This window comes from Glycine soja, chromosome 19 (assembly GCF_004193775.1).
Source record: "Glycine soja cultivar W05 chromosome 19, ASM419377v2, whole genome shotgun sequence".
NCBI lineage: Eukaryota > Viridiplantae > Streptophyta > Magnoliopsida > Fabales > Fabaceae > Glycine > Glycine soja.
The window spans coordinates 39961716-39976658 of record NC_041020.1 but is presented as its reverse complement, the minus strand read 5'-3'; the positions used below and the strand labels follow the sequence as shown (position 1 = coordinate 39976658).

At 34.4% G+C, this 14943-nt stretch overlaps 1 protein-coding gene and 3 pseudogenes across 2 annotated transcripts; all 4 read right to left on the bottom strand.

The window, feature by feature from the left end:
- LOC114399515 overlaps positions 1-629 on the bottom strand; it is a 39134-nt pseudogene extending 38505 nt beyond the window's left edge.
- Positions 630-2219: 1590 nt separating this feature from the next.
- Positions 2220-3164, bottom strand: LOC114398830 (annotated as a pseudogene).
- Positions 3165-6224: 3060 nt separating this feature from the next.
- LOC114398829 lies at positions 6225-8805 on the bottom strand (annotated as a pseudogene).
- Positions 8806-10145: 1340 nt separating this feature from the next.
- LOC114399513 (putative disease resistance protein RGA3) lies at positions 10146-14626 on the bottom strand. Of its 2 annotated transcripts, XM_028361711.1 has the most exons (4): positions 11524-14626; positions 10695-11156; positions 10391-10554; positions 10146-10303 (listed from the first exon to the last, which is right to left on the bottom strand). In XM_028361711.1, exon 1 carries the CDS (start codon positions 14491-14493, stop codon positions 11848-11850), a length of 2646 nt encoding a protein of 881 aa, XP_028217512.1. In that variant the 5' UTR covers positions 14494-14626; the 3' UTR covers positions 10146-10303; positions 10391-10554; positions 10695-11156; positions 11524-11847. The 2 variants fall into 2 exon arrangements, with proteins under 2 accessions (XP_028217512.1, XP_028217513.1); XM_028361712.1 differs by lacking the exon at positions 10146-10303 and having other exon boundaries at positions 10305-10554; positions 10695-11170.
- Positions 14627-14943: the final 317 nt, after the last annotated feature.

Here is a 14943-nt window from a genome sequence, read left to right as displayed (position 1 = left end):
GAATAACACACACACTTTTATCTCCATCACCATCCCCATGAGGGTGAGGTTGCATCAAAAGCTTGATAATTTCTTCCCTATCATTATCCCTTCCAATCACTCCTGAAGCATCAATATGTGAATAAGTCATTTCTCTTCTTTGCACAAGTCTGTGGTCAACAGAAATCCTCTCTAGACCAAACTTGTTCCCATCAGCTGCTATCTTATCCAATCTACACCTAACATGTTTGATTTGACGAGCCATGCTAAGACGGAAAACAAGAGAATTGGACGAAGAAAAGAAGTGGCCTACCTTCATCCTTGTGCTGCCTGATGCTTTGACAACTTGCTTTCTCAAGTTTTGGCACTCAAATCCATCCAATACGTCTTCAGCATCAAAGCAGACGTTTTGAATCTGCATGAGCCATTCGCGCAACCGTGCTTCTGCTCCTTCTTCTCTTCTGCATCCAACAGCACACCTTTCACAATTGACAAGGTGCCTTTAATCACTTGAAGATCCTCGTACACATCATAGGCTCGAGAAGCTTCTTCAGAAACATAAGAAGCAAGCTTCTGCAACAGTGATTCAGCAATATGGAACACAAATGATTCAGCCATTTTCTTCAGAAAAGAGCAGAATCGGAGTTAGAATAGTGTGTAAACTGACACCTCGCACCTACATTTTATGTGTACTTGAGGGAGAAAATCAAAGTAAGAGAACTGTTATATGGTACGAACTCTAAATGCGCGCAATAAGTATAAATAGCTGACCTGTAGTGTTATCCATTTTTTTAAAACAATTATTAATACAAAATTGGAAAAATATAAAGTGAAGTTTAGTTGAAATCAGTCTTTGCGTATGTTTTATACAACAGAAAAAAATTATGTACCGACAATATTATGATAATTTATTAATTTTACAATAATTGTCTTAGTAAAATTCATATTAACTATAATTTATGATTGGATAAAAGTTATTTTTTTACATTTACTATAAAATAAAATTTAAAAAATAAAATATGAATAACATGTCAACAACAACAAGTTTATAAGGAAATGTAGGTAATGACATTTTGCAATGTAAATATTTTGTTCCCTTATAAAGAAATCCCAAAAAAATAATTTATAACTTTAAAATATATATATATATATATATATATATATATATATAATATATATATATATTCACTTTTTTCTTTTAGAAAAATGAAAGTTTAACCACTTATTATTTACATTTTCATACAAGCCTAAAAAAAAATTGATAGATATTTTTAGATTTTTTATTTTTATATTTAAAATTTTTTTAATAATTAAAAATTATAACTTTGATATCCTTCAAATCTCCAATCGTATAAAGTATGACTCAATTTCTGAACTGACAGAAATAAATTTTATTGAATATCTAGTTAAAACACATTATGCAAACTTTTTAACCGTAACTCATAAATGTTTGATATAACAAAGTCAACAAATAGATGAGCGACTTCTAGGTGGATAAGCACACCATATGGTCCATGCTCCAATAAATTTATTGGCGTATAGAAGGTAAGTAGCAATTTTAATATGCCAGTTAAATTTCTCTTTTTTTCTCAAAATTGTAATTAAATCTCTAAAAAAAATATAAAAATAGTGTATGCATGCACTGTTTGTGTAAAATTCTTTTACACTTATTTCCATTGAAATTTAGTAGAGATATTGCCTCAGTTTGAATAAATTTCTCAAAATTTAAGCTCTTATAGGAGAAAAATGTAAAAGATAATATGAATTGCACTCTCACATAAGATAAAATCAATTTATACACTTTACTTTTATAGAACTTTTTTTTTCAGGTAGCTTATATAAAAGGTAAGATACATAAGTTGATTGTAGTTTATGGAGAATTTCAATATATTTTACCTTTTCATTTTTTTTTTCTCTTATGAGTACTCATGTAAGAAAATAATCTAAGCAATCCATGTTGAACTAAAACCTTTATTAGTTCTCAGGGGTTGAAATTCAAAACTGCTCAAAGGATATTTGATCTCAAAAAAGAGAAAAGGAAAAAAAAATCACATTAGAAGGATGCTCTTCTCTTCTCTATTGTATCTTCTTCTAAGTAATAGCTAATTAGCTATGAACATCAAAGAACAAAGCCTTCAATATTGTCTACCACTTCTTAGTACAACTTCCTGAGCCTCTCAATATTCTGAAGTTTCCCAGTAACCACATCCATTGGCTTCCAAGAATGTCTGCACCAGCTTTTAGAAGGAGTTTGGATTAGAGTTAATGAGCTTGTTCAGCATTTGTTTATCTTGAATGAAAGTTGTGTTAGCTTCTTACTCCCAATTGTGAACTTGGCCTAAAGTTGCACTCCACCCCACTATATTGGTGAGTCTCTTGTTGATCTCAAACACCCTCATAACCACTAGAAAACATCCCTTGATACCACTTTGGTGGGTTCAACAGCTTCATTCCTGCTTCAAGTCTAACTGTCTCAGCAAGTGTTTTTTATGTCACCAAGACATCGGTACAGAGTATTTACCAGTTCAGTTTCGTTGACGACTGATCATTGTCTCAATAAGTGTACCCACATGAAAGAAATATTTCAATATCTATAATACAAGGTCAATGTGATTGGAGGATCTTTTCTAGTTTGGAGAACTATCAAAACAAGGCTGAAAATAGTAGAGTCGCTGCAACAATTTATACCTGAGCATGAGTTGTGGTTGTATTGTATATTTATATAAACAATGTATGGATTACGCTTCTTCCCATCTTCCTTTAGATTTTGAACTAGATTAGTTGGGTCTGAGTCTATGTAATGACTAACATCAGTGAGGGAAATTTCACATGAATCAAGGTTTTGGAATGTGGCATGCTCTGTGCATAGAGCCATCTCAAAGACTTTTCTTTTCTCAGTTATGTATGCACCAGGGGCATCACAATCAAAAGCAAAAGTCTTTCGGCTAAGATACATGCACTGGAGCTGATTCTCAACATTCCATGAAAAATTATCCACAGCCAGGTTTATTTGGAGGAGTAGGATCTAGAGAAGTTGGAGAAGACCCTTTTTGCTGCCTCTTGAACTTCAATTCCATGGGCCGGAGCTTGTTCTAAAGCATGCTTTCTTACATAGTTTTGCTCTGCTGGAGTGCTGGTTCATCTAATTCAGAAACCATCTTCACTGCTCTATCCAGAAGATTCATCTGAGTATTGAATAAATAAACTAATAAGCAACCAAAGCAATTTGCAACCAACAACCTAATAAAATAAGTTGTAAGATAGCTCTTATGCAAAGCTGTTAACTCAATCATTATCAGGGTTTCTTATGTAGCAATCGTTATGGTTTCAATTAAGGATATTAATTATTGAGATGCGAAGAAAAAGGTCGGAACTCAGTATTTCCTATGCCATGACTCTTTTGGTAACAATATTAAAATAGAAAAACATAAAAATTCACAATTTAATTAAATCAATTTTATTCAAATCACTTAAACAAATTCACATAGGTAAAAGAGTCACATTCACTTTACTATTACCAACTAAAATATATTAAAAATATCTCCGACTTAAAACAAGGTTGTCCAAAACTCCAAAGAATAAACTAAAGACTCAACATGTGAAACAAAATAATAAAAATTACATGTCTAGAACTTCATGCAATTAATACAGAACCTCATGTTCCAACGTCACATCCTATCAGAGCATTGTATTCCAACATCTTCTAGCATGAGATTTTCCATAGTCATCCACCTAATCATCTGCTCTCACGAACACAAAGTTCAGATCATCACAGGATCCAAACACAAATAACATAGATAAAGTGAGTTATCACATTTCTAACTAATAGAGAGAAACAAGACAACATAGATATACATATCATATAAATAAAATACAACTTACTTTAACACAATCCGTGTCATTCCATCACTTATCACGTAACATCAAATCTCAACACTACATGTGTCACACATTTTCACATCATTCACGTACTCAAGGATCAGGACACAATATCACTCAACCAATCAATATCAATCAATACACAAGTGTTATACAACAAATATACTAACACTCAATCCTATATGCAATGTGATACCCTAGCAGGGAAAAACCTCATTAGGTGCCCAGGAATACATGACAAGACAGACCACACACTCGTAAGTCAAGTCACTCTCACTAGGTAAAATCATAAGAAGACCAGTCAGAATGACTTTGTTTTGTGAGAACGTTCCAATCATATGGGATCAACATAGACTTCAAGGAGCATTCAAACCAAGTGTATTTACCCCCAAGGTCTACACTCGAAGAATTCGTTAGGGGCTCTCCCTCCTGATTCAAGTCCAACTCAAAAAATTATTTTAGCACACAGACTTTATCTATGAATTGTATAAAACACACGACTCATCAACCGTTCTCAAAATAATTTTAACTCGTCGAGCCTCAAAGTAGTTAAACTCGTCGGGTTCCCATAGTGGATTTCATCACAATACTTGTCTCACATTAACCCGTCATCCTTAAAGGATCTTACAGTTGTGTGATTGTACGATTCATAACCCACAACTCAATGTTCACAACATCTCAATACACATGTGTGATCTCACAATTTAACACATACTCAACTTGTCACTTACACATAGTTCATCACACTTCCACAATCCCAAGACAACACGTTATCACGCCTCATGCATTATATACATGTCACACAATAATAATATTAATATGTTGTGTTCATATGATTAAACCCCTCAAACAATTTCACATAATCATATCAAAATCATATGTCAAAAACATGAAAACACCAAGAGCACTCAATTTTATCAACCAATTTGCATTAGGGCATCAATTGGTTCGTCAAAGACAACAATTTCATAATTGTAGTCGTACAGGAAGAATTATAATACAATAAACATCCCAAAATAAATCCCAATTTGATCCTCTAAGGATCCCTACACATGTTCATCTTGACTTCAATTGTGATAAAATCATATCTTACCTCTAAGTGGGCTCACGTGTGTAGTTCTAAAGCGATAGCAACATCTCTAACGGTTTCCTAAGATTCCTCAAACTTTTTTTTCTGGTTGCTCTGTTAGGATTTTCAAAGAGACAAGGAGAAGGGATTAGAGCCTCCATTTCATTGTCTCCGTGCGAGGGATATTTTTCTCACCACAAACATTATTTCACAGATTCCAACGATGCAAATCTGTGAAAACAAGCTCCTAATCTGGTGTTCAAATTTTACAAAGATCCAACTGTTAACAAGTTTATGATCATAGTTTTACTGGGACATATTTAGGTATTTGCAGGAAAAAGAAAGTTTCATGCGAGAGACATATTTAGGTATTCACAGATATTAGTTCACAAATCCCAACGGTGAGGTGTGAGAAAATAAGTTTCGAACATCGTATTCAAATTTTATGACAATCCAACGGTTAACAAGTCTGAAATCATAGTTTTATTGAAACAAGTTTTAGTGTATGCGTTAAAAAAGATAAGATTTTGGGTGAGAGAATAGGAAAAACAAATTTAAAAGAAAAAGAGAACTATCGTAAATATAAGAACTGACTATTTATAATTAGGGTACTATTAGACTATTATTTACTTTTTTTTATTTTATATAAAAAAATTTATTTGACTTCCTATCAAATGAATAAATAAAATATTTTTTTCTAAGAACATATATTTATTTTATTTACCTTAAAATTATTATTTTATTTAATAAAAATATTTCTTCTTAATTATTTAATTAGAAAAAATTCATTATTTTTTAAAACTCTAATTATTTTTAAATAATTTTTTTAATTTATTTGAGGGGAAAAAAAAGATGTTACGCAAGTTGCCATCCTAAACCGTAATAGCAATATTCAAATCAATGACGGAACACGATGTCTACGAAATTGGTCCTAGCAGTAATACCTTATCGATGAAAAGGTCTCTGAGCATTTAACAACGGCAATACGACATCAATCCTGGGATTTCCAAGTTCTTCAACACTTACATTGTTCCACCCAGTTTACCCTAACGAAGGTATAAGCCACTGGACTCACACCAATTATCCACAAGAATTGAGCCAGGGATTCACCATATATTTTAATTTTAGCCACCACATAATATTTGAAATTTCAGGGTCAACGATTTCATACATGATAATGTTTTACATTGCAGTCTCCATGCCTGCACAACATTTTTGTGTTATTACGCAATCTCAACCGGATCCATGTCTGCATTTGAAAAACATCAAATTGTCACCATATTCAAAAGTCAAAGTTTCAAGATTGCGTAATCTTGAAAATAGATTGTTTTGTGGTTATGTAGAATTTTCGAAGGCTGATTAACATCCCAAATCCTCTGGGCAATGTTTCAAGCTCCTTGCATCCTCTGAGTGACAAAATTTCCAAATTTTGGAGTTTGCATATAGAATGAGGAAGTCTCTTTATTTTGCAGTTATTGGCAACAGTGAGAGCTCGCAGATGTTCCAGTTTTGCAATTGAATTAGGTAGACTCTCAAATGACGAATCACTTAAATCTAAAACCCGTAAGTTTTTGTAACTTGTTTTCAATGTATCCAAAAGAGCTTCACTGCCAACACCCATTCCCACAATCGGAAATAATATAGTTCTCACATTTCTGGACTTGGGGAACAAAGCATGGCTAAGTGAATCATTCTCAACAACAGATAAATGCCTTACATGCTCAGGTATATTGCAAGTATGGGAGTTTACCACTAGGAAGCTCCTCTCTTGCAACATACACGGAAAGATCATGCACCAAATCATGTACTTTGAAATAGTAAAAGTGGCCAAAGTCCACAAAATCCTCCAGAAATGATCTTGAATGTAACTCTGCTATATATTCCCTAGCTTATGACTTCCAGAGGGAGATCGAAGTAATCCAAGTGATCCCCAAAGACTAACAAAATAAGAACCAGAAAGGCCAAAATCTTTAGGATAAAAAAGGGAAAAGTAAGCAAAACAGAGCCTCAAATAAGATGGCATTTGATCATAGCTGTTACGTCTTGGAATTCGAGGACCAAGACAAGCCTCCAGAGAGTGAGAGAGAGAGAACTAAGAGAGAACTTTTCTGCTATATTTTTCTGATATCCTTCGAAGCGTCATTTCTTACATATATATAGCTGCTATAAAGGAGACAAGTCCCGACAAGCAAAAACGGAAACGTAATCAGAAATATCCTAAAAGCAAATATCCTAACAGCAAATATGCCTTTATCCCCACTACCTACGCATCTTCTAGAAGACACAATGCTATCTTATGATTTGCGCTTTTCCTACGTAGGGTGCATGTATGCATGATGCATGATGCCAATTTCCTCGAGGTATGCTGGTTTCATGACCTTTCTCTTGGGCTTCTCTATTTGCAGCCCTGGTTGCACCTTTGGTTCTTTCTCCTTGAGTATGTCTTCTACTGTCCTTATCACTTCCCTAACAATAGCTCAACTTAAGGGCAGGTAAAATGTCATCTTTCTTTTGTTTTAAGTTCCATATCTCATGATCCCTTACAAATTCCCATCTTTCTAAATCAAAATTTAAATATAGGGAACTTCCTAAAGTTCGCACAGCTAACGGAAGCCCTCGGCATTTTTCCACAATTTCTTTTCCGATATCCACTAGATTTGGATTTTTTTTCTTCACCTTCCTTAAATTCCCATTTTACAAATAGAGATAAATAATGCTCCAGAGAAAGACTTTCTAAAACATATGAGGGAACAGTGTCCAGCATCGAAGCAGTTGAGTTACTTACTTCGTGTTGTCACTAAAACATTGCTTCCCCCTTCACCGACTTCCGACTTTTATTAAATCTTTCAACACTATCCATTTTGCACGATCATCACCCCATATATCATCCAATACTAGTAAATATTTCTGACCAGAAAGCTTGTGTCCAAGATGACTTTGTAACTGCTCAATATCTAAGCTGCTAATATTTTCTTGTTGAGCAAGAGTAATAGATGGAGCTGAGGCAGAAGCAGAATAAAATTAAATATGAATTTTCCATCGATATGATGTAAATTTTTATATATATATAACCTATTAAGCTTTCATAATTTTTCATAACTTTTAAAGCCTCTAAAATAATTAATTAAACTTCGAGATCACATTTTCTAATGTAAATTAAAAATCCCAATGATGGGTGTGTGCTGAATTAAGATTTTAACCTTGTGTTCAAATTTAACAATGATCCAATAATTAATAAATCTAAAATCATTATTTTTAAAACAAGCTTAAGTATATGCAAAAAAAAAAAAAATTTTGAAAAAAAAAAAAATTACAGAGACGAGGTGAAAGAGAGATCATACGTCTCTTATTACATATAAGATACTCTCGACTATTATTTATCCTATTTTTTTATTATATTATTTTATATAATAAAAAATTTATTTTAGTTTCTATCAAATGAATAAATAAAATATATTTTTTTAAAAAAAATATATATATATATATTATTTATCTAAAATTATTATTTTAGTTAATAAAATTATTTATTTACATATAAAAAATTTATTATTTTTTAAAATTCTATTTATTTTAAATAAAATTTTTTTTAATTTATTTCATTAAAAATGGGATGTTAGATTGTGGCACTCAAATCCATCCAAAACATCTTCAGCATCTAGGCATACGTTTTGAATCTGCCTGAGCCATTCACGCAACCCATGCTTCTGCTCCTTCTTCTCCTCAGCATCCAACAGCACACCTTTCACAATTGACAAAGTGTCTTTGATGCCTTGCACATCCTCACACAGATCATATGCTCGAGAAGCTTCATCATAAACGTAAGATGCAAGCTTCCCTAACAGTGATTCAGCAATATCAAAGAGAAAATATTCGGCCATGCTCTTCAGGAAAGAGCTAAATCAGAGTTGGGATATAAGTTTGAGGTTGTGGTGACTGCATGCGCCTTCCGGTTCATATAGGATGGTCTCGAATCAGAAAGTCACTGTTCACCGACGCTGCATGAATACCACTATTCCAACATCCAACGTTTATAAACCTTCACACGGCAATAATTCATTTATGTTTATGTGAGGGAGAAAATCAAATAAAATTAAATATGAATAATATGTCAATCGATTTAAATTGAGAATCGAGATATTTTGTATTATATTTAAAGCTATTTTTTAATAATTAAAAATTATAATACCGATATCCTTGAAATGTCCAATCGTATAAAGTAGTAGAATCAATTATTTCTGAACTGATAAAAATATATTTTTTAATTAAGTATCTACGTTAAAACCCGTATTATGCAAATTTTTTAAGAGTTATGTATATTGGATGCGTGTCCCACAGTTCAAAACCCAAACACCGAAAGCAGGAGTAATCGTACTTCATAAATGTGTTCATATAACAAAGTCAACCATTAGATGTTGTGTAGGACATGGCAGAAAGCGAGTTGGGATAGCAGTTTGTGGTTATGGTGATTGTACCTCCGCTAGATAATGCATGTCCCATATAATGACAAGTCAATTTTTACTTCTTTTTTTTAAGTCGGTCAATTTTTACTTTAAGGCTTACATACACTAGGGAAATTCATGAGTGAACCAATGGTTCATGAAGTACTCAATTATATATATGTGATCTAGTCTTGTCTAGAAACATTGGACAATGTTAAATGGAGACCTCATATGCTAATATATAACTAAAAAGAGAAAGAAATAATAGAGGAATGTGATAGATGTAATAGATATTTGATGTGGCAATGAGAGGATGGGTCTCTAGGTTCAAATAAGTGATTTTTAACCTTAGACAACATTTGATATTATCCTTTTAATATTAGTTTTATTTTGTTTTTCCTAAAATATTAGATGATGATAAGTGTATGATTGGCATCCATTAGAGTTATTATATGATGTAAGGTTTGTTTACTACTGAGATATCAATGAAGAAAAATGAATTTATGTTTATGTCTTTTAGCTCTTTTAGTTGTTTTCTTAGGAGTAGTGATAGAGTAGAATCAACATTCTAACGGACAAGAAAAAAGAGATAGACACGTACCTAAAGACTTCCTCAAGGCTTCACAGTTCAGTTGTAAATATCATGTAATTATGCTGAATATTATCAAATTCTTTTCATGCAAGAAAATAATCTAAGCAATCAAATTTGAACTGAAACCTATATTTGTTAGCAGGGGTAGCAGATGGGAACTGCACAAAGCAGACTTCATCTCAAAGAATGTGAAAAGGAAAACAAAATCACTTTAATTAGAAGGATGCTCTTTTCAATTTTGACTTCCACTTCTGAATACAAATTCCTGAGCCTCTCAATATTCTCTTCAGAAATTTCCCAATAACCACACGTCCATTGGTTTCCAATAGTGTCTACACTAGCTTCCTGAAAAAGTTTGGATTTGTGTTAATGGGCTTGTTCAACATTTGCATATCATGAATGAAATTTGTGTTGGCTTCTTCATACACCCACTTGTCAACTTGGCCTAAAGTTGCACTACACCTCCACTGTATTTGTTCTCTTCTTAATCTCGTGAGCACCCTCATATCCACTAGACAACATGCCTCTTCATACCACTTTCGGTTCAACAGCATGGTTCTTGCATCAAATCTAACTGTCTGAGCAAGTGTACATACCTTAAAGAAATATTTTTCAAGAAGGTCAAAAGAAATCCATTATCTATCATACAAAGTCAATGTGATTGGAGGCTCTTTTCAAGTAAGGAAAAATATCAGACCAAACTTGAAAATAGGATACTCACTGCCACAATTTATACCTGAGCATTGGCTGTGGTTGTATCAGCAATGTATGGACTATGCTTCTTCCCATCTTTCCTTGGATTTTGAACCAGATTAGACGGGTCTGAGTCTAAATAATGGCTGACATCGGTGAGGGAAATTTCAGATGAATCAGGGTTTTGGAATGTGACATCCACTGTGCCATCTCAAAGACTTTACTTTTCTCAGTCATGCCAGCACCAGGGGCATGATAATCAAAATCCAAAAGACTTTCTGTTAAGATATGTGTCCTGGAGCTGATTCTCATCATTCCATGCAGAATTCTCCAAAGCCAGGTTAATGTTTGAGGAGTAGGATCGGAGGTGTTGGAGAAAACCCTTGTTTCTGCCTCTTGAACTTTAATTCCAAGGGCTTGAGCTTGTTCTAATGCATGCTTTCTTTTGCTCTGCTGGTTCATCTAATTCGTCAACCATCCTCACTGCTCTATCTAGAAGATTCATCTGAGTAATGAAAACTAATGAGCAATCAAAGCAATTAGCAACCAACAGCCTAATAAAATAAAATGTAAGATAGCTATTATGCAAAACTGTAAACTCGAATACTTAATCATTATCAGAGTTTCTGATGCAGCTATCGTTATGCTTTCAATGAAGGATATTAATTATTTAGAAGTGAAGAAGGCTGGAACTCAGAAGTATTTCCTATGCCATGATTCTTTTGTTAACAATATTAAAATATGACAACTGCAAGTTGCAATTCTAAACAATAATGGCAATATTTCAATCAATGATGGAAGACAAGGACTACTAAATTGGTCTTAGCTGCCATTGACAAAAAAAAAAAAAAAAAAACAGCGACAAGTAATACCTGATTGATGAAAAGGTCTCTAAACAATCCTGAGCAATTAAAAATGACAAGAATCCTAGGCCTTCCAAGCTCTTCAAGACTTGTATATTAAGTTTACCCTACCAAAGGAGACTTGAACCAGGGATTCAATCAGGTATTAAGTTTACCCTACCAAAAAAAAACAGCCACTGCTCTCACGCCAATCATCAACAAGACTTGAACCAGGGATTCAACATATGTTTTAATATTAGCCACAAAATAATATTTCAAACTTCAGGGTCGGCACTTCATAATTGATAAGGTTTTAAATTGCAATCTCCATGCCTGTGCAACATTTCAATGTTACTAATCGCGCAACCCCAACCGGATCCATGTTTGAGTTTGAAAAAGCAGTTTCCCTTCTTTTTTTTCACCAAAAGAAACGCGTTTTATGTGAGCAATGGAGGACCAGTACTCACCAGATAGTGGCTGACATTTTCGACACAATTCAGGACAACCATCTATGTCCAAATCTTCTAGGGCACTGAGGCGATTCATGTCACTTGGGAAATACAACAGCCGAGGACAGTTAACAATATGGAGCATCTTAACATGAGTCATTGTTGTCAGCCACTCAGGAAGCATCTCAAGACTATGAAAATTTACAATAAACAATGTCTGTAAAGTGTTTGTGGCTCCTTCAATCCATTGAGGCAATATCTGTTGCCTTGGAAAATGCTCAAGATGCAGCAATTTCATCCTCAATTTTTGGATAGGACTTTCACTGTTGAACGACAAATTTAGCCTCTCGCACCGTTTTACAAACAGAGACTCCAGCTTAGGGAGAATATGAAGAGGTAACGACTCTAGGCTCCCACATGATTGAACGATCAAAACTTCAAGAGAACTGACTTGTGCCACTTTGAACAAAAATTTCAAATTGTCACAATATTCAAAACTCAGAGTATGAAGATTTCTCAATCTTGCAAATTCATCCTCTGACAGAATAGATTGTTTTGTGGTTATATAAAATTTTCGAAGGCTCATTAACATCCCTAATCCTTTAGGCAATGTTTGAAGCTCCATGCATCCTCTCAGTGACAAAACTTGCAAATTTTGGAGTTTGCATATCGAATGAGGAAGTCTTTTTATTTTGCAGTTATTTGCAAGATTGAGAGCTCGCAAGTGCTCCAATTTAGCAATTGAATTGGGTAGAGTCTCAAAAGAGGAATCACTTAAATGTAAAACCCTTAAGTATTTGTATCTTGCTATCCATGTATCCATAAGAGCTTCACTGTCAAGACCCACTCCGAACATGGGAAAATATATAGTTCTTACACTTCTGGACTTGGGGAATAAAGCATGGCTTAGTGAATCATTTTCAACAACCGATAAATGCCTTACTTGCTTGGGTATATTGCGAGTACGGGAGTCTACCACTAGAAACTCCTCTTTGGCAACATATGACGCAAGATCATGTACCAAATCATGTACTTTGAAATAGTAAACATGGCCAAAGTCCACAAAATCCTCGAGAAATGATCTTGAATGTAACTCGGCTATATATTGTCTTGCAATATTCTCCACCTTTTGACTTCCAGAGGGAGATCGAAGTAATCCAAATGATCCCCAAAGACTCACAAAATGAGAACCAATGTGGCCAAAATCCTTGGGAAAGAGGGAAAAATAAGCAAAACACTGCCTCAAATAAGATGGCATTTGATCATAGCTCAACTTAAGGGCAGGTAAAATGTCATCTTTCTTTTGGTTTAAGTTCCAGATCTCATGGTCTCTTACAAATTCCCATCTTTCTAAATCAAAATTCAAGAACAGAGAACTTCCTAAAGTTCGAACAGCTAGTGGAACCCCTTGGCATTTTTTCACCATTTCTTTTCCTATATCCACTAGATTTGGGTATTTTTTTTCTTCACCTTCCTTGAATGCCCATTTAACAAACAGAGACAAACAATTCTCCACAGACAGACCTTCTAAAACATAAGAGGGTACAGTGCCCACCATTGAAGCAATTGAGTCACTCCGTGTTGTCACTAAAATTTTGCTTCCCACTGCACCAACTTTTATTAAATCATTTAATTCTATCCATTTTGCACGATCATCATTCCATATGTCATCCAAGACCAGTAAATACGTCAGACCAGAAAGCTTGTGTCTAAGCTGACTTTGTAGCTGCTCAATATCTAAGTTGTTAATGCTTTCATGGTGAGCAAGAGCAATTGATGGAGCTGAGGTAGAAGCTGAAGCACAGTTGATGATTTTAATAATTATCTGCCTAATGTCAAAGTCATCAGAGACACACACCCACATCTTTAATTGGAAAAGTTCATCCATCCTCTTATCATTGAACACCAACCTTGCAAGTGTAGTCTTCCCCAAGCCTCCAATACCCACTATGGGAATAACACACACACTTTTATCTCCATCACCATCCCCATGAGGGTGAGGTTGCATCAAAAGCTTGATAATTTCTTCCCTATCATTGTCCCTTCCCATCACTCCTGAAGCATCAATATGTGAATAAGTCATTTCTCTCCTTTGCACAAGTCTGTGGTCAACAGAAATCCTCTCTAGACCAAACTTGTTCCCATCAGCTGCTATCTTATCCAATCTACACCTAACATGTTTGATTTGACGAGCCATCCTAAGACGGAAAACAAGAGAATTGGACGAAGAAAAGAAGTGGCCTACCTTCATCCCGGTGCTGCCTGATGCTTTGACAACTTGCTTTCTCAAGTTATGGCACTCAAATCCATCCAATACGTCTTCAGCATCAAAGCAGACATTTTGAATCTGCCTGAGCCATTCGCGCAACCCGTGCTTCTGCTCCTTCTTCTCTTCTGCATCCAACAGCACGCCTTTCACAATTGACAAGGTGTCTTTGATCCCTTGAAGATCCTCGTACACATCATAGGCTCGAGAAGCTTCTTCAGAAACATAAGAAGCAAGCTTCTCTAGCAATGTTTCAGCAATATCAAAGACGAAAAAATCAGCCATGTTCTTCAGGGCAGACCAGAAACGAAGTTGGAATGGAAGTTTGTGATTGTGGTGACCGTGCCTCCATGTCCCCGAAAGATCTCTCAAGTTGTGGAAAAACAGGGTGACATTTTAACCCTGGTGACTTCTTAACCCTTCATTAATTTAACATTTAATACATTTAACGATGAAATGTATAAACTGCATGTGGATACTAGTCCATATAATCATATGACAAGTCAAAATATTGACGAAAAAGTCTAGTCAACTTTATTTAATATTATTTTAATCTCTTGTAAGTCTAGAAGACTTGCATACTAGGGGAAATATTTTTGGTATTATATTTCAAGCTAATTTTTTTAATACACTGATATCCTTGACTTAATGTCCAATGGTATGATGGAGTGAACTAATATTTTTTCAAAAATAAATAAAATATCTACGCTAAAACACAGGCAATTTTTTTAAGGT